This window comes from Aulonocara stuartgranti (genome assembly GCF_965226115.1).
Source record: "Aulonocara stuartgranti genome assembly, chromosome: 22".
NCBI classification, from domain to species: domain Eukaryota; kingdom Metazoa; phylum Chordata; class Actinopteri; order Cichliformes; family Cichlidae; genus Aulonocara; species Aulonocara stuartgranti.
The window spans coordinates 28580371-28603786 of NC_138957.1; the positions used below are offsets into that span (position 1 = coordinate 28580371).

General features: G+C 40.1%; 3 protein-coding genes and 1 long non-coding RNA gene across 5 annotated transcripts; 1 reads left to right on the forward strand and 3 right to left on the reverse strand.

The window, feature by feature from the left end:
• Positions 1-1406: 1406 nt before the first annotated feature.
• On the reverse strand, positions 1407-3980 carry LOC309698566. Its single transcript, XR_014274128.1, has 3 exons — positions 3641-3980; positions 2795-2855; positions 1407-2310 (listed from the first exon to the last, which is right to left on the reverse strand). It is a non-coding gene; the product is annotated as an uncharacterized lncRNA (long non-coding RNA).
• Positions 3981-5209: 1229 nt separating this feature from the next.
• LOC309698561 (XK-related protein 8-like) lies at positions 5210-9306 on the reverse strand. The gene is made up of 3 exons (XM_082521083.1): positions 8872-9306; positions 8299-8489; positions 5210-6620 (listed from the first exon to the last, which is right to left on the reverse strand). Exons 1-3 carry the CDS (start codon positions 9177-9179, stop codon positions 5896-5898), a joined length of 1224 nt encoding a protein of 407 aa, XP_082377209.1. The 5' UTR covers positions 9180-9306; the 3' UTR covers positions 5210-5895.
• Positions 9307-9667: 361 nt separating this feature from the next.
• On the reverse strand, positions 9668-14264 carry xkr8.3 (XK related 8, tandem duplicate 3). Its single transcript, XM_082521082.1, has 3 exons — positions 13418-14264; positions 12250-12437; positions 9668-12165 (listed from the first exon to the last, which is right to left on the reverse strand). Exons 1-3 carry the CDS (start codon positions 13741-13743, stop codon positions 11414-11416), a joined length of 1266 nt encoding a protein of 421 aa, XP_082377208.1. The 5' UTR covers positions 13744-14264; the 3' UTR covers positions 9668-11413.
• A 435-nt stretch (positions 14265-14699) lies between these two features.
• Positions 14700-22196, forward strand: srsf4 (serine and arginine rich splicing factor 4). Of its 2 annotated transcripts, XM_082521084.1 has the most exons (6): positions 14700-14885; positions 17198-17391; positions 19186-19295; positions 19728-19942; positions 20035-20112; positions 21227-22196. In XM_082521084.1, the coding sequence occupies exons 1-6, from the start codon at positions 14779-14781 to the stop codon at positions 21738-21740; spliced, it is 1218 nt and encodes a 405-aa protein (XP_082377210.1). In that variant the 5' UTR covers positions 14700-14778; the 3' UTR covers positions 21741-22196. The 2 variants fall into 2 exon arrangements, with proteins under 2 accessions (XP_082377210.1, XP_082377211.1); XM_082521085.1 differs by lacking the exons at positions 14700-14885; positions 17198-17391 and adding an exon at positions 17398-18745.
• The last annotated feature ends 1220 nt before the right edge of the window (positions 22197-23416 follow it).

Genomic DNA, 23416 nt, shown 5'->3' on the forward strand with positions numbered 1-23416 from the left:
TTATAAAGGACGTGAAGCGATGTCACTGATGTTGTCACTGCTGATGTGACGCTATACCTTGTTTATGGTAGTACCTGACCTGCCATAAAGTTATGTTAACGCTGTGCTTTAGATTACAGCCAGGAGTGTGGCAGAGGAGGAATTTTGCACTTTCATATAAAATCCACTTTTGGACTAAGTAGATCAGTTAATGGCTGGACTATGGAGGAGAAGTTTTTGCAGAAGTTCCTGTAATAACCTACCATTCCCAGGAATCTGCACAGTTCAAGTCCTTTGTTTAGGTGTGGGATATTCATTAATCGCCACCACTTTGGCGCTAAGGGGCCGCACCTGACCACGTCCCACTTCCCTGCTCAAGTATGTTACAGTGGCCTTGGCAAATTCACACTTTGTCAGGTTGAGTGTCAGCGCTTATTAATCTTGAAACCTGCATGACACACTGGCAGACAGAAAAGACCATTCGGTGAAAATATCAATTCTGGGGATCTGGAACATGGAAAGTAGAATATCTAAACAACATTATTGGTGTGTTTTGCCTCAGTGTTATTGATATTTATATGCTTATATTTTCACAATTGCAAAATCTCACTGTGGATATAAGAGCCAAATTGTGGATATTTTGCATCCACTTTATTGTGTAATATTTTAATTGATTGGGCAGCACGGTGGCACGGTGGTTAGCACTGTTGCCTCACAGCAAGAAGGTCCTGAGTTCAATTCCACCATCAGGCCGGGGTCTTTCTGTGTGGAGTTTGCATGTTCTCCCCGTGTTTGCGTGGGTTCCCTCCGGGTACTCCGGCTTCCTCCCACCGTCCAAAGACATGCACTTAGTGGGGCTAGGTTAATTGGATAATCCAAATTGTCACTAGGTGCGAATGGAAGTGAGTGCGAATGGTTGTCTGTCCCTGTATGTTGGCCCTGCGACAGACTGGCGACCTGTCCCGGGTGTACCCCGCCTCTCGCCCTATGACAGCTGGGATAGGCTCCAGCGCCCCCCGCGACCCTGAAAAAGGATAAGCGGAAGCGAATGGATGGATGTATTTGATGGCTTAGGCCCCAGGAAGACTAGCAACCACTGTTGTGGAAGCTAATGGAGTTCCTTATAAATAAGCAGACAAATAAACACTATTCTAATCTTATATTACATTCTTAGCAAATTTACACTGTAAAAGAATAACCCTATTCAAATTTAAAAAAATGATGTCCAATTGTCACATCCAAAATATTTGGCTTCAGAGAATCCAAATTGAGTCACTTGATTTGACCTGATACTTTTATGTTGATATAAACAATATTACTAGACTTGACTGAAACTTTAAATTTTGCATTGATCCAAATTGATTTTTTTACATAGAATCATATTTTAATTATTGAACCAAGCTAATATATTGAAATGTAACCAACCTAATGTATTCACATCGAACCAAATTAACATGAACTAATATGTTTGTGTTGAAGCCAGGTAATTGATTTACATATATTCAAACTATATTTTTTACATTTCATTTTATTTCAGTTCAAAAATGCTCTGCATTTCCTATAAAAAACAAGACAGTTGGCCAACCAATTATTTCAAAATTATTTATTGTTCCAAACCATTTTAACTATAATCAATAGAGAGGATTAGTAATATACAGATTTAGTGCTACGACAGAAATGATTAGAGAAATGTTTGTTTTATAAAACCTGCAACCTTTTGAAAACCAGTATAAAACCTGCAACCTGTCTAAAACTGGCATAAAACCATTATAAAAACTCTTTTTAAACCAATTTGCAAGTACTCAAAAATGTTTATATGTGCACTGTGCCTGTACAATGTAAAAAAAAAATCTACACATGTATCAATGAAATCAACTTAAATCTCCCTTTCAAATGGGTGTTCTTATAATTTTTGAATGTAGAATACCACTGCAGGCCAACCAAGAAAATAACCAAGCACACATGCACATGCATGTGCACATACACATCCACACATGCATGCAAACACACTACTGTGCAGTGTTAAGTTCACAATTAAGTTTGCGAATCTTAGAGGTCATCTTGTTAAAGTCAAGCTCCATCATAATCTTTTGAAGAGCCTCAAAGGTGAACCTGAATCCTCGTGGATATTCCATTTTAAGAGCATAACAGAGTCCAAAGACCATTGCCACTCCAGCTGCCACAGAAGGCAACTCATTCAGGACTTCCACACCATCAATGATTATCCCGATGTCTCGACGCTGATGTAGGAGGCTTGAGTTGTCCCTGAAAATGAAGAGTGCCATGGTGGTTACTCTGCAGCTCTTCCTCAGCTTCATCTTTCTGGGATATCTTGAGGTAAAATATGGAACAAAATGTACAAGTGAAGAACTGAAGTCTGGCACACCTGATAAATCTTTGACCATAATAAACTACTATTTTGATAGTTGTTTGGTCACAGACTATTAGAACAATTATTTGACTAATCAGATTGTGAATTGCATAATCATTAAATTAAATCAATGGTGGAAAATTTTCATAAATGTTCCACAAAGCCCAAGAAAAAAAAGAAAACAATACAGAACCCTAAGATATTAACTTGATGAGTTGATTAATCGTTGCTGTCCTACATTAATCATTGCATTTAATAGCAGAGTTGTCAAATTTACATCAAGAGACTGCATCTCATGTAGAGACAGAACAGATATGGACATACCATGTATTCTTTTATCAAGTCCTCAACACATCAGCAAGGTGAATGAGAGGATAATGAGGGAGAGTCTAGATTATTATGAAATGTTTAAAAAGGATGTGCAGTGTAAATGCAAAATGATACCTGTTCAGATTAAATGAAAATGTATGCTTCAGCCATGGAATGGATGGAGCGATCTGTGGTTCTGAAAGCATACAGAAAAAAAAGAATAATGTTACTTCTCTATAAAACACATAACATAGAAAAACCAAGAAATACGTAACATGACATACACATCCTTATAAAAAGCTAGTACTATAATTTGATTTAGGTTTACCAAACAGTCTACAGACCAGCCATTAGCAACTAAGTTTGGCATAGGGTCAATTTAATGCTGTTAAAATTACAATTTCTTCAGAAAATGCACATTTTTCCGAGCCGCGCCTGAAAGTCAATTGAAGGAATTAGTCTTATGTCATTGATCTTATATGCTGGCGTGTTATTTCTGTCTCTAAATCATGCACATTAATAATTATCTTTTGCGCTCGGTGTACACACACATAACACACAGATATTTATGTGAAGAGAGACAGAGACAAACGTGCGCGCACAAACACAAGCTTGTGTCTAGAAACCGCGCGCTCACCAGAAAAATTCAAACGAAGCGGAGCACGGAGTTATACTATGAATGTTATGAACTATGAACTTATGCTAGCTAGCTGTATCCACCACCGATGCATCGTGGTAACGCTAGCTAGTTAGTATACTGGTAAAAAACGGCTTTTTGCCTAACTTGCATTCCTGACTGTGATGGTCGGTTTCTGGTAACCAGTTCTAACGTCGCGCCGGATAGCTAGCTAGCTTGTAGCTAGCAGCTACAATCATGCAAAAATTAGGGGTGGCTGTCGACCCAGCTTAAATGGGGTTATTTTCTGCAATTTTGGCAATACAAATTATAAAAGCTTTTGTAACACACTTGGCTTTACTTACGTTTATTTTCAGATGAAATTAATCAAAGATGTGACACGATGTTTCCAGCAGCCATGCAGAATAAAAATGGGTCCCGGTCTATTTCTGGTGGGCGTGTTCAAGTGCAAATCACGTTGACTCAAATTAAAGATATTATCTGTTCAACATGAAAAGAAATATATGTTTTGAGAGAAATCAAAAACTTTGCGTTGTGTCCTTTGTACAGATATTTAGTTTCATCCAAATCAAAAGTGGTATTTTAAAATGCAAAAAGAAAGGGTTTCACAATCAAATCAATGATTTTATTCTGTTTTGAATGGCACTTATTAGATTGAATGAATGACTGCATGTTAGACTTTTTTCAGTGAAGGGTACAAGAGGTAAATCGAAGAATAACCACACTGATCCGGCCGGGTGAAGTCAAACAATGATTTAATGCACGCGTGGGAAGATCACTGCATACGCAGACAGCAATTGATGATCTTCGACTTAATCAAAGCATAAACATATATTTTATACCATCAGGGCTTAAATTTAATGACGCCCCCTCAACGTCAGATCCATTTCATACATAGGTCAGATCAAAACCACAATAACTTTTAACACAGTTTAAAAAGAACATTGTCTTCGTCTTCCCAGCAGGTACTTCCTGTCACTGCCGGATGCTCGCTTATCATCTTGACACATGAGCAGCAGTTCTGCTGTATATATACAGACACCATGTTTACATATATATTTAGCATCAACATAATGTTCAAAAGGAGTCTGATTCTTCAAGTGATAAACATTTGGCTTGGATGTCCAGGAACTCTCGGCCAGAGCTTTTCAGCTGCCGGCTACACACACACACACACACACACACACACACACACACACACACACACTGTCAGATTATAATATTATTTTATGCCATGTTATGCCCCTAATTAAAGATTGTGAATTATTATGTAGTCTTAGTTTGCATTATTCTCCTGAATTAGAAGAAGCTGATAACTATTGCATTAGTTAAACTGATTTGCATTACATTAGACTGCTGATTTATTGTGGATGAATGATATTGTTTTATGATGTTATAAGAAATACTGTTTGCAGAGAGTCATCGCCTTATTTGTCTGATTAGAAGAGAACAGAACATGCTGGAGTTTTCTGCCCCATCTCAGCAGGAGCAGATAAACAGGGAGCCAAGGTCGTAGCTTAGGCGCCGTGTGAGAGAAAGCATGTGAATGTTTAGGCTTTTGTGATAAGGTGGGGGCACCAGAGGCTATAAGAGTTTGATCAATGCTCCACCATTTTGAGATCTGAGGCTGTCTGCATACAGTGTCCATCTCCCACATGTGTGACCATTAAAATCATCGTTTGACTTAACCCGGCCGGACCAGTGTTATTATTGTGGTTTTTCCTCTTGTGTTCATCCCCAATTTTTGAACTCGTAACAACACACACACACACACACACACAAACACAAACTCAGGTCCCGGCACGTCTTATGCAGTGGAGGTGTGATGAGCTCATTGAGCTCCGCTGTGTCAGCCTCACCTGCAGCCGTGCACAAATCAAAGTGAAGTAAGAAAAACCAGAACAAACGCACACTAATCATGAAGCTACAGAGCCCCTTTACTCACATGGGTAAGGAATATTTTCATTGCATGTCCACATGTTGATGTGACAACAAGACATATACAGCAGGTTACCCCACAGTCAGACGCCTGCCATCTACCAGCTAACTGTGTGAAGAGGAAAAAATGCTATAAATATCTATTTTTTTGTTGACACGCCTGCTCAGTTTATGGTAGCAGCAACTTAATCCAGTGCTAAGCACAGTGAGACTGATTACGTGGACATTCGTAGAAACCTTCTTGTCTGGAAGGAGGGATGGCAGACTCAGTCACTGCTGACAATAATTTTAACCTGTTACATTCTTTAGAAAAGATGATCCAGTGAAATAGCCTTTGAAAAAGGGTCTCTTCACATGTAAACAACAATTATTTAATACAGATTTAATAATTAAAGCCTCTCATTTTCCACCTCATTTACCCTTTAATTTACGACTGATATGATGAAATGGTTTGACACACAGTGAAATGATTTAATACACAGCAGAAAGTGCATATTCAAATTCATCTCCACATTAAGATGAGTAATGCCTTGAGACATTATATCTGTGGCTAAATCAGACAAAAGGTCAGAGTCCTAGAAAACACAGCCAAGTGATCTCAAATAAAACATTCTACATGACTCGGTCTCTTTCTAGTCGTCCTGTGGATATCAAGTGCACATCAGGAGTAAAAGTTCTCGGCCAGCTTCCTCATTCTTTTATTGCAGTGTGCTGATGGGGCGGGCGGATGATGAGCTGCCACATTTGCTGCGGCTGCAAACATACAAAGTCCCACTTCACCTTCAGGTTGCTGCTCTGTGCTGGCCCCTTTAAGCTCATCTTTGTCAGGGTTTGGATGGAAGACTTTATAATAAATAATTTTAAGTATTAGACCGAGGACGTAAACTGCAATAACACAGGCAGCTGTGATTAAAGCGTACGTGGGCTCTATCACAAAATCAGGAGGATCTGTGCTCATCTTCCAGCACCACACAGCACAGAGGATGCAAATATCAGTCAGTATATACCCGTGATAGAGCGCAGTCCTGTACCGCGTCTTCCCCTCGGCCACATTAAACCAGTCGAAATACCAAATGATGCCAACAGTGGCTCGATAAAGCCATTCTCCACAAGGACTATCCATGAAGTCCGTCTTGGATCGCCAAGCGAAGAAGAATAAAACCAACCAAGAGCAGATGAAGTGGGCAAAGATGAAGCAGGGCAGCACGGAGGCGAAAAGAGCGAGAGCAGTGAGACGAGAAGAGATGAGAACCAGGTTCCAGATGAAGTAGATGACTGATGAGGATATCTTCTGGTTTTCTTTGGCAGGCAGGAAGGAGCGCAGCGAGCGATGGTAGGTCGTCACAGTGCAGGCGATAGCTGAGGCTGAGCCGACGGCTTTTAGAACTGAGGGAGAACGAGAGGCAGCGTCAGAACAAGCAAAGAGAAATGTTGTGAAGTGTGCCACTCCACATAAAGACAAGCAAACTGGTCCCAGAATCAGCAGACTTTTAATGTATCATAACTTTGGTATATTTAGAGAAATTCTAGGTTCAGGTTGTGCAAAAGTGCAAAAGTCTAGCATAGGCCTCAGTTTTCAACAGAGTCACATATGAAAATTTTAGGTCTGAAAAAACACATTTGAAAATGTTGGCTTCAAAATGCAGATAAAAATCAGACCTTTGATATGGTAGAACTGTTTGGATCAGGCCCCATCACTCACATAAAAATAACCTAAAAAGCACTTTGTTAAGTTTTCCCAACTGAATGATCAGGAAAAAGAACAAGGATCCCATGCATCCCAAGCATCACAGATATTAAACTGGTCCAGGTTTGTGATTGAAACACTGGTTTATGCCATTAGACTAGTGGTTATTTAAAAAAATCTGCTTTCAATTTGTAACATTTGAAGTGGGTGTAAAATTGATTTGAGCTCAAACATGTTTTTCAGCGCTGAATAATTCACGTGGATATCGCCTGTATTTAAGAGTTATCGAAGATCAACAACATCACATTTAAAACCACTCCCATGTACTTCACCAGCCTGTAACTCACAAAGCATTCGTAGTATGAAGGTAAAGTTTTGCATGATTTCAACAAATATACCAGAGTTCTTATACAAGGAAATCAGCTGATTCTGTGAGGGTCATGTGGAAGACAATGACCTGTCTTGGGTTCCTCTTCAAGCATTGTTCCTTTTAATGGTTAGGGATTTTCCTGCACAAGACATTTTTAGATATGCATGTGATCGGTAGCTGGAGTTACAAAGGACACAAATTACATTACTTTTTTTAAAAAGTTTTTTTTTTTAAACTGTGGCACAGAAGAACATGTGTCTGTATTTGTTTGGATTAGGCTAATCGTTCTAGGCCAAATACATGTTTTTGGTCTCTCACTCTTATCAGTTTTTTGTGCATGTGGCAGAAATTAATCAGGAATAATACTTTAAACAAAAACATGTAAGTACAATAAACATGGCTTTGTTTTTAAATCTTTTAGCCGAGCGCTGGCAAATGTTTCAGCACGTGGTGACCCTGTTGTGTAACTTTATGTGGTCTGCCACTTCCTGTCCAGGTTACTGAGGTTCCTAAACACTGAGGTTGGAGTAATTTCACTTACAGATGATAAAGGAATATCTGGGAGGGGAGACATTTCACAAACTGAATGGTTACTGAACTATGGCTTCATATTACAGCACCACACTTGAATTAAGTGAGCTCTTTAGAACAAAGCATTCTTTTAAAAATGTTTTTGACAGCGTGGCTAGCTACCTTAATTATTTTGTACACGGTGGCACTGAGATCAAAGATCTGTGGCTGAATACTTTTGTATTGTGCATATTGTATTTGTACTGTGTACAAAAAGTGCATACTCTATGTCTAAGAAAGTACACTGCTAGCATAAAAATACTTCGATTTAGTTGAAGTGAATATGGGTGAGCTGATCTTTAATAATCTGAAGACTTTAAACTTACTTTAAAGTAGCAATGAGCCACCCCATTTAGTTTTTCATTAAGAATTTATTTTACAGTGTCACTATTTCTGCCCAAAACATACATGACTTTAACTCGAGTAATAAACTGTACCTGTAACAGGATCCAGATGGCCCTGCTGCAGAATGATGGTGAGCATGAGTGTGAGCTGCGGGGCGCTCTCTGAAAACGTCTCTACGATTCGCAACATGCTCAGATCTTGGCTCAGAAACACAGCTACACTCTCAGGGTCAGGGAGCTTTGTGCGGAAGCTTTCTACAGCCTTTTCCAGGACTCCTGCGTGCCTGAGAGCCAAAATATAATAAATGAGTCACAACCAGGTAAAGCAAATCCAAATGTCAAACACACCTAGTTGAATTTTCCTGAAAGCATTCTTCTTATGGAAGCAAGTGAGCAAATAAAATCAGTTTGCCCGACACACAGTGAAGGAAAGAAAACAAAATGTAGCTTATCTTGTGAAACAGAGAAAATTAAAGCATGACTCGGGAATTCGGGAAGTTATAAATGTTGATTTTCACATAATAGTTCAAAAATAAAATAAAATGAAACTGACAGAACCACAGCACTACAGATGATAAAATCTGTACTCTTGTGGTTTAATGCACAAACCTGATGGAGTTCTTGCACTACAGGCACTTTAAACACGCTTTATTAATTTAATACTACCTGAAGTAGATGCCCAGCTGGAAAACATGCAACAGTTTGAGCAGCCTCTTGGTAGGCCAGCCCTCGACCTTTGTCTTCATCCTGAACTTGTCATAGCTATACCAAAGCCAGCTGTAAGCCTGAGTGAGCAGTGACGAGACCAGGAGCAGAAACAGCAGAACAGCAAGGCACACGTAGGCCTTTTCCTTATAGAAGGACACAGCGGTCCATATATCCAGCCCTATGTCAACCAGGTACAGCGGCAGGCCCACACAAGTGAAGAGGAAGTCCCAGCAGGAGTATTTAAAGTTAGCCTGAGTGCCTGACATGTTCACCCGTCTCTCTGCGTGCCTCTAACACAGCTGCATGTGATGCATGAGCTGAAAGACAACTTATATAGACAGATAACGAAAGTAAACTCAAGATTTGAGAGTTTCAAAACCCCTCCTACCAACCAGCCCGTGTCCTGAAACTTATCTTAAAGGCACATTGTGTTAATTCACACACATACACACCTCCTGCTGGCGAATATCCCGTTAACAGTAAACATCGTATTTGGATGACTTTCAGAAAGACTGAAACTGAAATTCCTTTCTGGATATTTTAAGCATCATCCAGAACTCCTGCCCTTTAGTCTTCTCCTTACCTGGCACAGGTTGACAGCTGTGAGGTGGGAGCACTGCATTAATGCACCCGCTGGTTTACCTAAAGGGGAAGCCCAGATCTTTTTACTGTAAGCCAATGACTTACAGTAAAAAGATGTGCGGATGCTCGTAATCTGAGTTTGCAGAAAGACACAAAAACAAAAAGAAGTGACTTAACTTAGGTACTACTTTAATAATTGCACGGGACAGATGAGGTAAAGGTTTAAAAGGAAGTAATCCCCTTAACCTTTCATACCAGCTGACAGCATGCCAAAAAGTGGCTCCAAACACTATCAACTCTTTTACAGAACAGAGTTTCAACATATTGTAAATGATGTAAATGATGATGTGGAGGCAGGTTTACTGAAAAAGCTGGGAGATGGATGTGCTTTCAGCTCTGTATGTATACTAAAGTAAAAGTATCTTGGCACATGACATATTTGAACAAGCTAAACAGATAGTGGATGGATGAGCGACAATAACACTAGATTTGGCAGCTAGATGCAGAGAAATATCTAAAACATTCGTGTCTGTGACAAATCAGCAGGTTAGCTGAACTTGCTTTACAACACAAAAGAAAAAAGTAGAAACCAAGCTAGTGGATTTAAAACACTTGACCAGCTTTTGAAAAGAAACTATGAACGAACGAACTTACAGTGAAATTTACATTCAAAAAGGTTCCAGCAGCAACTCTAACAAGATAAAATAAAACACACACACGACAACAAAGGTAATTTAAAACCTCAGAAACAAGTTTTGCAGTGTTTCAAAAACAAATTCCAATTTAGAGGGAAAATCCAGATCTCCCACACTTTTAGTAAAAAAGAAAACCCACTAGAAACAATGTACAAATGTAAGATTGCTGTTTTTATTTTACTCTTTAACCAAGTCTCTTTATTAAACCATTTATAGCTTAGTTTTTATAATTACATATTGAATAAATACAATTCTATTCTAAATCTATTTCTAGAAATCCTAAAGTGAACTGAACTATAACACCTATATAGAAAAACTGTCTTTCTACTCACACTTAACAGTAATATTTAGGCTACTAACAGGCTGGAGTAATAAAACACAATTAAAAAGCACACAAACAGATTTGGTTTAGCTTATGAAACTATTCCTGCTTCAAACAGAATGAAAAATTAAAGCTGTATGCAATTTTTTTTCTAACGTAATTTATACATTAGCCACAACACTAAAACCTTTAGCAGATTTTGTATTTGCTGAGAACACCCATAAACCTACCAACCACCAAACGCTCTCACAGCTCCTGTGTTGGTAACCCAGCAGGTCTGAGAGGCTTTGACAGCATGAGGCACATAATTAGGCAAGTGGTGTTAATGTTGTGGCTGACTAGTGTTTGTATAGTTACAGTACAGTATTTGTGGTTGTAAGAAGCCACTGTGGGAGCATCTTTGTGTAAACACTGGACTGAGCTGAGTGCTCATCAGGTATTTCATTTGACACTTCAGTTAAAAATGTATCCAGAAATCCCCTTTATTACAATATAAACACTGTCTGTATGTTTATGCTTGAATGTAAAAGTACACTTAGTGTAAATACAAGTTTATTATTGCAAGTTTCTTGTTTCATGTACGATTTTAGAATCTGTACTTTGAAGCCACAGAAGGGAATGGTTCACTTCAGACATGTTTGCACTAGTGGGAATATTCGCATTTGCAGAGGTGATATTGTCCTATGTGCACATTGGACTATGAAGCTACAAGTTGGAGACCAGCTAATGTCTGATCTTAATTTGTCAATCATTTATGTTCTTAAGTGCACTTTGGCTGGGAAAACTTCAGAGTTTTAGTGCACATTGGAAAACTATTTTAGTGCACTAAGCCTGCAGAAAAAAACTGCAGCACAAATCTGAGAAACAGAAACAGATGCTTCATTCAGTAAAAAGCCAAACATCACAGATGAGGGGGCTCGGCACCGTTTGTGCCGTGAGGGTTTCGGAGGACTCTTTGATCTGTGTAAAAATTAGTGGCGTGGCAGGCCATGCGTTTGTTGACAAGTGTAGAGGACGGGGTGCTGTCCTGGATGGAAAAGTCTCTAAAGGACACTTCTGCATCAGGCAGATCACTGGGCAGTCTGGGCTCCCTCCCCAGAGGTCTCCACAGTTTAGGGTGGAAACAGCAGTAGTACAGAGTTTTAAAAAGCAGCCCCAGGAGGTAAGTGAGAGGTAGAGAGATGAGAAGTGGGAGGACGAACGCATCAGTCTGGACCAGGTCTCTGTAGCACCACCAGGTCACCAGCAGGATCACCCCATCTATGGTCATGAAGGAATGGTAGATTAGACTCCTGCCACGGGTCTGACCCTCAGCCACGTTAAACCAGCTGAAGTACCAGATGAGCCCCACGGTGGACCGGTACAGCCACTCCCCACCCACGCTGTCCATGAAGTTTGTCCTCTGTTGCCACGCCCAAAGCACAAAGACGAACCACAGCATCAGAAAATGGGCGGCGATGTATCCAGGAAGGACAGAGGAGAACAGGGCGAGTGCCACCACCCGTGGAGCGATTAGCAGCAGATTCCACAGGAAATAGATTAAGGAGGACCCCCATCCCTGCTTGGCTTTCTCTATGAGGAAGGCACGCAGGCAGCGGTGGTAATCCACTACCATCCAGGCTATGGAGGTGGTTGAAGCAGCAATACTTACAACTGAAAAACAGAAGTCAAACCAAGAGGAAGTGAACAAGTGCACAACTGTGATGTTTGCTTGCTGTTCACAGAGAGAGAACTCACACTGAACTGTCCTGGCCTTGTTGGTGCGAAGTATGACGTGGATCATCAGGGTGAGCTGAGGTGCGCTCTCACAGAAGGTCTCGATAAGACGGAGCATGCTCAGGTCATGTGTCAGGTAAACGGCATACTCTGACCCTTCCTCTTTCCTCCACCAGACTCTAAAGCCCTGACGTATGGCGGAGATGTGTCTGAGTGCGGATGGGAGAGCAGCGTGAGAAAATGACACAGCAATGAACAAACCAAACTCATGGAAATAATCGGGTGTGATTCATTAGGAGAGGTCAAAAACAGTGTGACTGAGCTTTTCATACCTCATTAATTCATTTTTATGCAGTCAGTTGTGCTCAGACTTACTGGATTTACAACTTACCACACCTGACACTGACATTTGTACATGGCTTGAGGTGTTTTAAAGAAAAATATATGGTTTCATTTTTGATTAAAAAATAAAGAAAGTGAAAAAACTATGCTAAGGAAACTTTCACAACAAACAGGCAGAGGCCTTAGCTGTTGAAACACTTATTGAGAAACAGATTCAGTGATGAATTCGGAGTGATTACATGAAATGACCTTACTAACACTTAACAGATGTGTTTTACATTTACTTAGTTCCTAAAGCTAAAACCCGGGATGTTTTACTGTTTTAAATTATTAGCACCCTGAGTTTATTTATCATTGCCAAACTTTAAAATGTTCAAAACAGGTACTACTATACCATAACACCTTTATTCATAAAGTACTTTAAAATAAACCGGGGTTCACAAAGTGCTGTACATATAAAATAGCATAAACAGAAAATAAAATCAAACATTAAAAAAAAATAGAGAATTAGAGAAAACAGAAAAATGGAGCCAACCTTTCAAAAGGTGCCAGAGGCTTCAGCAAATAAATATGTTTTAATACGAGTCTTAAACTCAAAAGGAGAAGACGCGCATCCGAACAATCAAGCAGCTGCATTACCCCGATGTTTATCAAATTACAATTTTATTTCAGTTTTAAATTTATGGACTGTGCACTGTTGCTGTTCAAACATGAAAAACCTAGTGTTAAAGCTAAAATAAAACTGCTTTAACCTTGCCACACTTCCATAAAATCCTGCCATTTAGTCTTCTCCTTACGGTGACAGCTGAGAGTTGGGAACTCTGCGTTAAAGCACCTGCGGGTTTACCTAAAGAGGAAGCCCAGTTGTAGAACATGCAGCAGGCAAGACAACTTCACTCTGTCCCCGAAGAGCACGCTTTTCGCCCCAGTGTGTTCGCTGAAGCCCGGCAGCTCTCGGTCGTACTTGAACCAGAACCAGCTGAACATCTGGACCACGACGGACGACAGGACCATGAGGCCAACCAGGACTCCGAACCAGAAGAAGTCTCCTCGGCAGTAAAACTCAGTGGCCACCCAAACATCGGAGCCCCAGTCTACGAGAAAAGTGCACACTCCGATCACGGAGAAGACGAAGTCGGTCCAGGAGTACTTTGAAAAAGTTCCGCGCTCCATGGCTGAGCCTCCCTCTCTCAGCAGCTAGCTGTCCACTCGAGCTACCTGTTTCTGAGAAGCTAACCTTCAGCTAACGTCGTGTACCGTTATTTTCCTCCCAAAGTGGCTCCACAGTCTTCTTCACCACGATGAAGAGAGGTTGCAGAGGGTTTGACATTTTGAGCTCCAGTAAATTAATGTTACGCCCCAAGACAAATAAATTACGTTTAAAAACTAAAAAATACTTCCAAAGAGAAGAACGGGTGTGTTTGTGTGATTGTTGGCCACGCCCACCGCGGCTCATGCAGGTTTTAAACGCATCACAACAGTCAGAGCACCGCTTTCCGACATTCGCCATTTTTATTTCAGGCATGAGGCTAGCAGTTTCAGAGAATTTCCAGCAACGGCCTCCTAATTGCAGTACTCTTGGGCCACAAAAAATACTTGTTTCTTATACACTCTCACAAAGTTTCTGTAGTTGTTTAACTACGCTTTTAATGTCTATTTGTTGTTTGTAGTCCGGTGCCATCAAGGAGTGCGTCTTGTCGCAAATCCTTAACTGGCCGATCTCCCACTGTTGTACCTTTGCGTGAATTGCACCCGATAGTTTCAGTGTTTTAAACAAAGCTTGTCATAGCTGTGTATGCTTGTGGATTTATTTGCGTACTTAGAAATCCGATTACATACACAGTGATCTGAATAGTCACACACAGATTTTAATATGCACACAAAAACTGAGATAGACATTCGCACAAATAGTTCTGGTTCAATAATAACCCCACAATGTCTGTGATAACTAGGAATGGAAACTCCTATCCAACGGTGGCTCTGGTCTAACTGTAAAAAGTTATTTTCATTCATTCTTAAAATCGCCTAATCGCACGATATATTTTCTAAAAACTAAAGTTAAAAAAACTAAGACAACCCCCCTTTTAGTCGTGGCCTATCATATCAAAGGAGGGCCTTATGTATGGCGGCAGTCTCACGCCTGCGCTGTAGCCGCTTGGTTGTTGTCGGGTTTGTCGTTTCGGCAGCACGCTCGGAAGAGACAGCAGCATGTCGCGGGTGTATATCGGAAGGTTGAGCTACAGAGCCAGAGAGAAGGACGTAGAGAGGTTCTTTAAAGGCTACGGGAAGATACTCGAAGTCGACTTGAAAAACGGGTAACGATGCTGTGAATTAATCGTGTATAACATGGAAATTGGTGCTTGAAGGGCCGCGTACGGCCTTGTTGAATCCAAAGCGGGTCAGACTTGCTAATGCTAATATAGCTACTCTACACCAAATTTCGCTTTTCCCGTTATTACGCGTGTTTTTTTTCCCTAAAGTACGCCTTCGTTTTACACGAGTGCTTGTTTTATCGATGTAAAGGATGTAAAGGTCAAGCTAAATTTTCCCATCTTTATTGTTGGTTATTGTTTGCGTTAGCGCCAAATCGCTAGCGAGCTAATGTTGGACGTGGCAAAGTCAAAGGCGGCTGTGTGCATTACAAGCAAACGGTCTGCTGCAGCTGTAACTTCACCCACCGTTATATTTTTAACGCAATATGAAACTGTAGGGGGAATAGTTTCAACCGTATGCATAGCCTTCCTTTACGTTAAATATCTCTTTGCAGTCGTACTGGCGCTAATCTGAACAAATTAACGTGTAGGGCCGCTAAAATCTAAGGCTCCAACCGGATGGTTTTATTGTCTCTATAATATGATTGAATAGTCTGTAAAGTTCGATTACTTGGTCTGTATGTGTCACAAAGCTGTGGAAAAATACCCACTGATGGCTGAGATATAAAATTTACAAAAATGCACAACAAAAATTTGTATTTGTTCACATTTGAGGAAGTAAAATGGTGTATTGAGAAATTTATGCGTTACAACAGCCAACAATATTAAATGAGAGGTATAATAAAAAATTGGTTCAAGGAAGTCGAATAGCTTAATAAAATGTAGTAATTCAATAATAATATATAAAAACATAAAAAAAAAACATATAAAAAGCTTGATAACATGAAAATGTTTAGAAAAAACAATAGGAAAAAGGTTAAAATTTATATTACTAAAATAAAATAAATCATCCAAGTTAAAAAAAAAAAAACAACAACACACACACAACTTGTCAGTAAAAAAAAACTAAACAGGAGCAAAACTTAAGTAAAATTTGCATAAAGTATTATATCATAAAACACAGATAACAGTAAAAGATGTAAAATGTTGGATTTAAAGTAGGGCTGCTCAATTAATCGAATTTTAATCACGATTACGATCTGGGCTTTCAACGATCATTAAAAATGACTGAGCCGATTATTAGCCCCTCCCTCATTTATCCGCGACACCTTAAAGGCCGGTCCGTGAAAATATTGTCGGGCATAAACCGGTCCGTGGCGCAAAAAAGGTTGGAGACCGCTGATTAAGAGGACCCGAGGGAAGCTCGGAAAGCTAAGCAGAAGTTATTTGGAGAGTGACTGCCGTTGGTTGAAAAGAGAGTTAAAAAAAAAAACTTCAGTGGTGTTGCACACTATTTTATATTATTTTTTAAAGTCATTGTTAACCCTTTAAAGCCGGTCAGAGCTGCACGCTCCGTTTTGTGTAACTATTGTTAAATCCCTGTAGAACCTGAACCGTGTAAGCTAGCGCAATAATTTGTTTTGCATATGAAACCGGAGGAGTTGTACTTACATCTGATGCCATCAGCTTGTCCTCGGTCACGGTTTCGTTCCACATATAGCTTTGCAAAAATTGCATAAAAAGCGCTTGCAGGAACAAAAGCATAATATTCCAGAAACACGCTTTGCCGTTCCTATCAGCTGTTCGTAACACTTCCCACAGTGAAATGATGCACATGCTGTTTTCTTTGCAAATTTGCATCATAGGATTGTTTTTTGTTTTTCCTGCAGTATATAAAAATTGCTGTATCTCCAAAATAAAACTATGAAGACACTCAAAATAAATTTCCTGTGGTGGGAAACTATTTTTTGCAACTTTATTGTATTTAAAGTTTTGAGGGATAAACCTCTTAAATTTCTCCAAGTAGAAATATATGTAAACAAAACAAAAGCGATTTTCAATTTTTTTTGTAGTTTATTGCACTTTTTTGCAATTTATGTAATTACTATGGACTTAATGCATACATATTATTAAAATATGGGCTATAACAGTTGTATTGATGTATAGCAACTTGAAATGCTCCCACAAATGGCACTACAGCATGTAAAAAAAAATAATATAAGCTCTGGTGGACTTGGTTCTATAGTAGGTCTTAAAGGGTTAAATAAATATCGTCAAATAATCGTGATCTCAATTTCAGTGAAAATAATCGTGATTATCATTTTTGCCATAATCGAGCAGCCCTAATTTAAAGGACAATAATAATTTATCCTGCTCAGTTACCTGCTGCCATCAGTAAACTTGTTACATTGCTGCAACTCTGCTGTAAAGTCCTTTCTTCTTTTTATTTAAACATGTTTCATTTCCATCTGCAGGTATGGGTTCGTTGAATTCGACGACCCCCGTGATGCTGATGATGCAGTATATGACCTAAACGGCAAAGAGCTGTGTGGAGAGAGGGTCATTGTGGAGCACACCAGGGGACCACGTCGTGATGGAGGCTATGGTGGTGGTGGTGGTGGTGGTGGAGGAGGAGGTGGTGGAGGAGGTGGAGGAGGAGGAGGGCGGAGTAAGTGTCCAGCGGTGTATTTCCCGTATTTCACGTGAATAATAATTTATAAGAAATCTCATTTATTTCAGGGAATTCTTAAATTTCATGGGGGGCAGAACTGGTCCTTGGTGGCTAAAGTGCATTCAGTTTATATCATAATTTCATGGTGGAAACTGACAGAGGTGGTTTTTCTGTAGCTGGTTCTTAGAATTGGGTGGAGTGAGGTGAAGCTGGTTTGTTCTCTATTAATTCAATTTTCGTTTCTGGGTCACACCTTCACAGTAGTTTCATCACAGTTCACCTTTGTTGCAATCTCAATGAGCATTCCTGGTTTCTAGTGGTGTTTTTGAATTGGGGAAATCTTACTCATGTACTACTTAACAGTTGCTTCTGCGATGCAGTCCCTGACAGATGGCGGCATCTTTCTTTCTGTGATGGAAAGCTGGAAACAGGCAAGGTGGAACCTAAGAAAGAAAATGGCGCTGCTCTGCTGTCTAAAGTGAACATTTAACAGTTTAACCACAATTTGGCATGTTATCACGGACTGATTAAGCTTTTCAAATCAGGATTTGACCAATATCTGGTCCTTGTGTCTGGTAGGTGTATCCCCGATACCTCTAGATCGTTCTTTGAGAACCAAAGGGGAATTATTCCTGCTAAGCCGCTGACCTCATTTTCTTTGTTTTGGTCGTTGAGACACTCCCACCCGTCCACATTTCACTATTGTTCTGGCTTGAATGAGCCTTCTAGGTTTCTAGTGGTCTCTTAGCCTGCGAGTACATCTGAGTTTCTGGATAGAGCAGTAATTTGGTTTTGAATTGCTTTGCTATACATCACTTCACAGCTTCTACTCAGAAAAGAACAGCAGGCGTGGGAGGAGGTGTCGTAACGTGATTAAATCTGTGTGCACCAGAGCCACCAATGACTTCTTCAAATATCTTGGGTTTCCATGTGATGGATTTGAAACTAACAATACATGTGAATGTGTGATGATGCAGGAATTGGCTTACTAATTAAAACAGTATAAATGTATTGATTGAGCATTGTAGAGTAACTATTTGACTGTCAAATATCTTGTAATCTATTGATGTCTTATTCCGTTTTTATTTCATTTAAAGTGATTGTCAATTTAAAGGTAAAGATTTAACAAAGAACCTCAATGTTTTAATTGAAAGAGTCCTTTGCTGACTGCCTGCCCCTATTGCTGGCCATGGTGTCCCCCCTTTCCAAGAGTGTGGTTTGACCATTCTGGGCCCCTGGGCAGACCAAAAAAGGGAGCCATTGTGAATGAAGACCGCTTTTCCCATTAGGCCCAGGCCGGGTGGTGAGGATGCCATGGGGTTAGGAACAGATGTGGGTTCAGCTCTTATAGGTGCCTGAAAAAAAACAACATGTTTTGTATCAGTGAAATGTTTTTAGATAGGATAGATTAGACACTTGATTTAGTTCAACGTAAGTACTTCCTCCTTCAGTTATTAATTTGATTTTTATTGCTTTTTTCTTTTCCTTTTTCTTATTAAAATAGGCCTGTTGAGCATCAACCAAAATTTAATATCCATAGGGTTTTTTTTTCTTCTTGTTGGCTTAAAAATTTAAAGAAAGACTAATAGAAAGAAATAATTAGGGTCTTTTTAGGAATTCATAGCTTTTTCTCTTTTTTTCAGCCTTTTTGCTTTTTCCCTATTTTGTTTTCTTTCCCAAGAGATTATTGATATATTTTAATAGTGTGTAGCTGGAAGTTTAGTATGACTGCACCATCCCGGTTGCTTTCCAGTCCTCATTGTTCCTTCTGTTTCCTTGTTACCCTGAAAGGTGGATATGGACGCTGGGGAGGAAGAGACAGATATGGTCCACCTATACGGACAGATTATCGGCTTATTGTTGAGAATCTTTCCAGCCGCTGTAGCTGGCAAGACTTAAAGGTATGTTTTTGCTTAATTCACCCTCCTCTCTCATATTAAATACTTATTGTGAAGGAAGTAAGGCTTACAGTCCTGATTTAAAAAAAAAAAAAAAAAAAAGTGAACCATTATTTCAGCGTTTTAACATTTCCCATAGTGAGATTTTCCCCGTCTTTTTCTTTTTTTTTTAAATTTTTTTTTTCCTTATTTTACCCAACTTTAAGAACGTTGCATTAGATTTTGATTTTTGTTTTTATTGTGGCCACATGATTATATAAACATTCATAAAGCACAACACACCCATTCTGATCAGGTTGTCCATAAGGGAAGATGTAATATGAATCCATGATTCAGAAGCTCTCATGGATTTTATGTAAAATATTTACATGCAGTTTGGTCAGAGCCTCCAGTGGACACATTCTCATGATCTCATCTGTTTCCTCTCCTTGGTAGGACTACATGAGGCAGGCGGGTGAAGTGACTTACGCTGACACCCACAAGGGCCGGAAGAATGAGGGGGTGATCGAGTTCAGGCTCTACTCTGATATGAAGAGGGCCCTGGAGAAGCTCGACGGCACAGAGGTGAACGGCAGAAAGATCCGGCTCATTGAGGACCGTCCTGGTGCCAGGCGCCGCCGCTCGTATTCTCGTAGCCGCAGCCGTTCCAGGTAAAAAAGGCACTGTTGTTTGGTATTATATTAGGAATTGCATGCTGCTGCAGTCGGATCCAAGATCGATAAATGGTATAATATTTTGTCAGGTCTCGCTCCAGGAGCCGCAGGTCTCGTAAGAGCCGCAGCCGCAGTGAGAGCAGCAGTCGCAGCCGCTCCCGCTCCAGGTGAGAAAAACTTTATTTTGCTGTTTTGTCCAGAAACTGATAGATGTTCGATCGATTTGTCCTCTCACTAGCTGCCTTGAGACAGCTTGAGACTTTGTATCCAGTTCAGTTCATTTGTTTTTATAAGTATGTTACAGGAAACGTGTTACGCTCATTTATAGCTTTCATATTCGTAGACTCTACTAGAGTTACTTTGCATGATTCAAATCAAGGCTTATCTTTCTTTCTTATCCTCTTTGTTGTGACTTATTACTTCATCCTGTCTGTAAGAAGCCGTTATAGCTCCTGTGCTCACAGCCAGAGCCGTGAGACTGAGATTGCCATATTAGGATAGATCTCTCGTTCTCACTGTAGAGGAAAGCTAGCTGAAAATAAGGGGTTGCGTTTACTTCTATCCTGACTTCATTAATACAGACTTTGTTTAAATATGACCATCCGTTACTGAAATCGTGGGTGTATATATAAAAATAAGGAATGCATAATGGGTTTAATAATACATGTACAAAAATGTAAATAAATCTTCAGGTCAAACTTTCAGTCTTTGTCATAAGACGATGACATCGCGCATTGGTTTGTAAAGTCGTGCTTAGCTGCAAACGGAGCGTTTTCAGGACTGCAACTGCAATTAGGACTGCATGCTGCCTGGCTAATCCTTTGTCATTAACAATAACAAAGGATGAGCAGATCCTGAATAATCCTCCTTTGTGATTTCTGATTCTTAGTTACTAAATATGACTGAGCGCATAAATTGATCATAAGTGTTTACTGAGGTTAGCGCTGAGGGCTGTCTTACTGTAGACTTCTATAGGGCAAGAAGTCTTTTATTTATTTTTTTGTATGGTGGCCTTTAAAAAGCATGAAGACTACGTACTTTCTCTTTACTGTCTTCAGACAGGATGTAGAAATTTCTGTTTAAATTATGTCTCTCAGATGCTTTTAAAGCTGCTCACAATCATTCTATTTTTGTGTTGCGGAACATCGAAACAGAGAAAACAGACCTTAGAAAAACCCCTAAAATTCTAGTAATTTTACCCAGCTGTTCAGTGCTTTATGTTAATGAGAATTTTGGTGGATGGGTTGGTGCAATAAGACTTGGTTTGTCTTTTGTCCACAGAGCTGCTTCTCGCTCCCGCAGCCGATCTCGTAGCAAGAAGAATAAGGGAAAGGGCAAGAAGGAGGAGGAGGAGCGCAGCAACGGCGCTCAGAAGAACAAGGATCGCAGCCGGAGCCGCAGCCCCAAGAGTAAAAAGAGCAAGAAAGAGGGGAAAAAGGGCAAGAAGGGGGAGTCCAGGTCCAGGTCTCGCTCTCGTTCTCGCTCCAGGTCTCGCTCTAGATCTCGTTCTGCATCTGGAGCTAAGGATCAGTCAAGGAAATCTGTCTCAAAGGGCCGGGAGGAGCCCAAGAGCGATGACGAGGGCGGCGAGCCTGAGCGAGGCTCACGCTCTCGTTCTCGTTCCCGTTCTCAGTCTCCTGAGGAGTCCAAATCCAGAGCCAGGTCTAAATCAAAGTCCAAATCCCGTTCCCCCTCACCTGCCAAAGCCCGCTCCCGTTCCCGCTCCGCCTCCAGATCGGAGTCCCGCTCTAAATCCCGCTCCCAGTCTCGTTCTCGTTCCCGTTCCCGCTCTTAGTTCAGATTTTGGACTGTTTGTCACAAGCCCTCCTCCCAGTGTCTCCCTCCTGCCCTCTATTTACATTCCCCGTGCCCGACAACACTATCCTCACCTCCTGTTTTTTGATAAGTAGCTGTAGAATACCAGGCGCTCATGCTCGATGTCTCTTATGCACATGCTACTCCATTTCATTTGCCCTTTACCAACATACGTTTTCATTAGTGGTGTTTGTAACAATAACAACAGGGTGCAATGTCAGTTTTATAAGTTCAAGCGAAGGTATGGTATTTGTCTTAGCCTTTTTTAATCAAATGTAGAAGCATACTGTTTTTGTCGATATGCTGGTTGGGAACACCTTCCCCACTTTTGTGAAATCCTTGTAATCTTTGTTTCACATTAAAAAAAAAAAAAAAAAGCTTGTTCTGGACTTGTTAGTCATGTTTATGTTGGTAATAAATTCGGTGTGTGAGGGAAGCAGGTTGGCTCTTTTATTTATTTATTTATTTTTTTTGCATGATGGTGTAAATATCACTGGGGTGAGTTTGTGTTTCTTTGTTTGCTCAGAAAACAGTTGGAACAGTTTTTAGAAAATGTTTTTGGGTTTTTTTTGTTTTGTTATCCTATGTTAACATAGGATTAATTTAAAAAAAAAAAAACAACAACAACTCATAAGGCAGTTTTATCTGTTTTTAAAAAGCCAAAGATGTGTTTTGTAAAGTAAAAGGCTGGTTTGACTGCTGGCAGGCTTCAGTTTCATAACGTAAATTCCTCTCAAACTCAGCTGATTACACGTTTTTGTCTAATAAACAATTAGTGGGTACATTTTTATTCACGCCAAGCTTAATATTACATTTAAATTTATAAAACTGATTCAAGCCACCCGTTTTCCACGTGACAGAAATTTAAGTAGGATAAATCAAAGAACCCTGTTACCGTGATTCCTTGGATGACATGATTCACGATACACTTAATATTTAATCATTTGTCTAAGACTTACTTTGAAGGTAGAACTGTAATTTGTCAGTAAGATCGCTGAAACAACAATTTAGTCCTTAGGCTCTGATTTTATCCATGATGTGAGAAGAAGAAAACATGCAGTACAAAGTCCCAATTTTTACTTTGTGTGTTTCACATCTTACAAAGCCATCCACTCCGTCTACCCTTTGGCTGACATCCCTGAGTTAAACTATAGCTGCTGGCAGAATTGGTCAAGTCAGTTTTCCTTAGGTTTCCAATGTGTATCTGCATGTGAGCCATAACAGGAGCTGGCTAAATAAATACTCTTCGCACACAGGAAAGAGTGTTTGAGAATACACTAAGAATTATCAGAGTTCATAGAAGGAAAAACTGAGGTGACTCGGATCATAAGAATATTTTCCATTTTATGGCATAAAGTTTGGATATGTTCAGTGACAGATTCTCAACGTTGGGGTGTGAGGACTAGAAGGGTTTGGTTTACAAGACCTGTGCTGCCAAATGGTATGGGGACTGTAATTAATTTTAGATCAGTTTAATAGTTATTTGCACTACTGAGCACTCAAAACAAAAGTTATAGATTCCCATGATCAAGTTGCTTGTGCATGTGTGGCAGAAGGCTGTGTGCGTGAACCAGAGCAAGGTCAAGAAACAAAAGCCCTCACAGATGTTGCCTCAGATGCAGAAAACTAGATAACCGGTTAGAGGGAGGGAGGCAG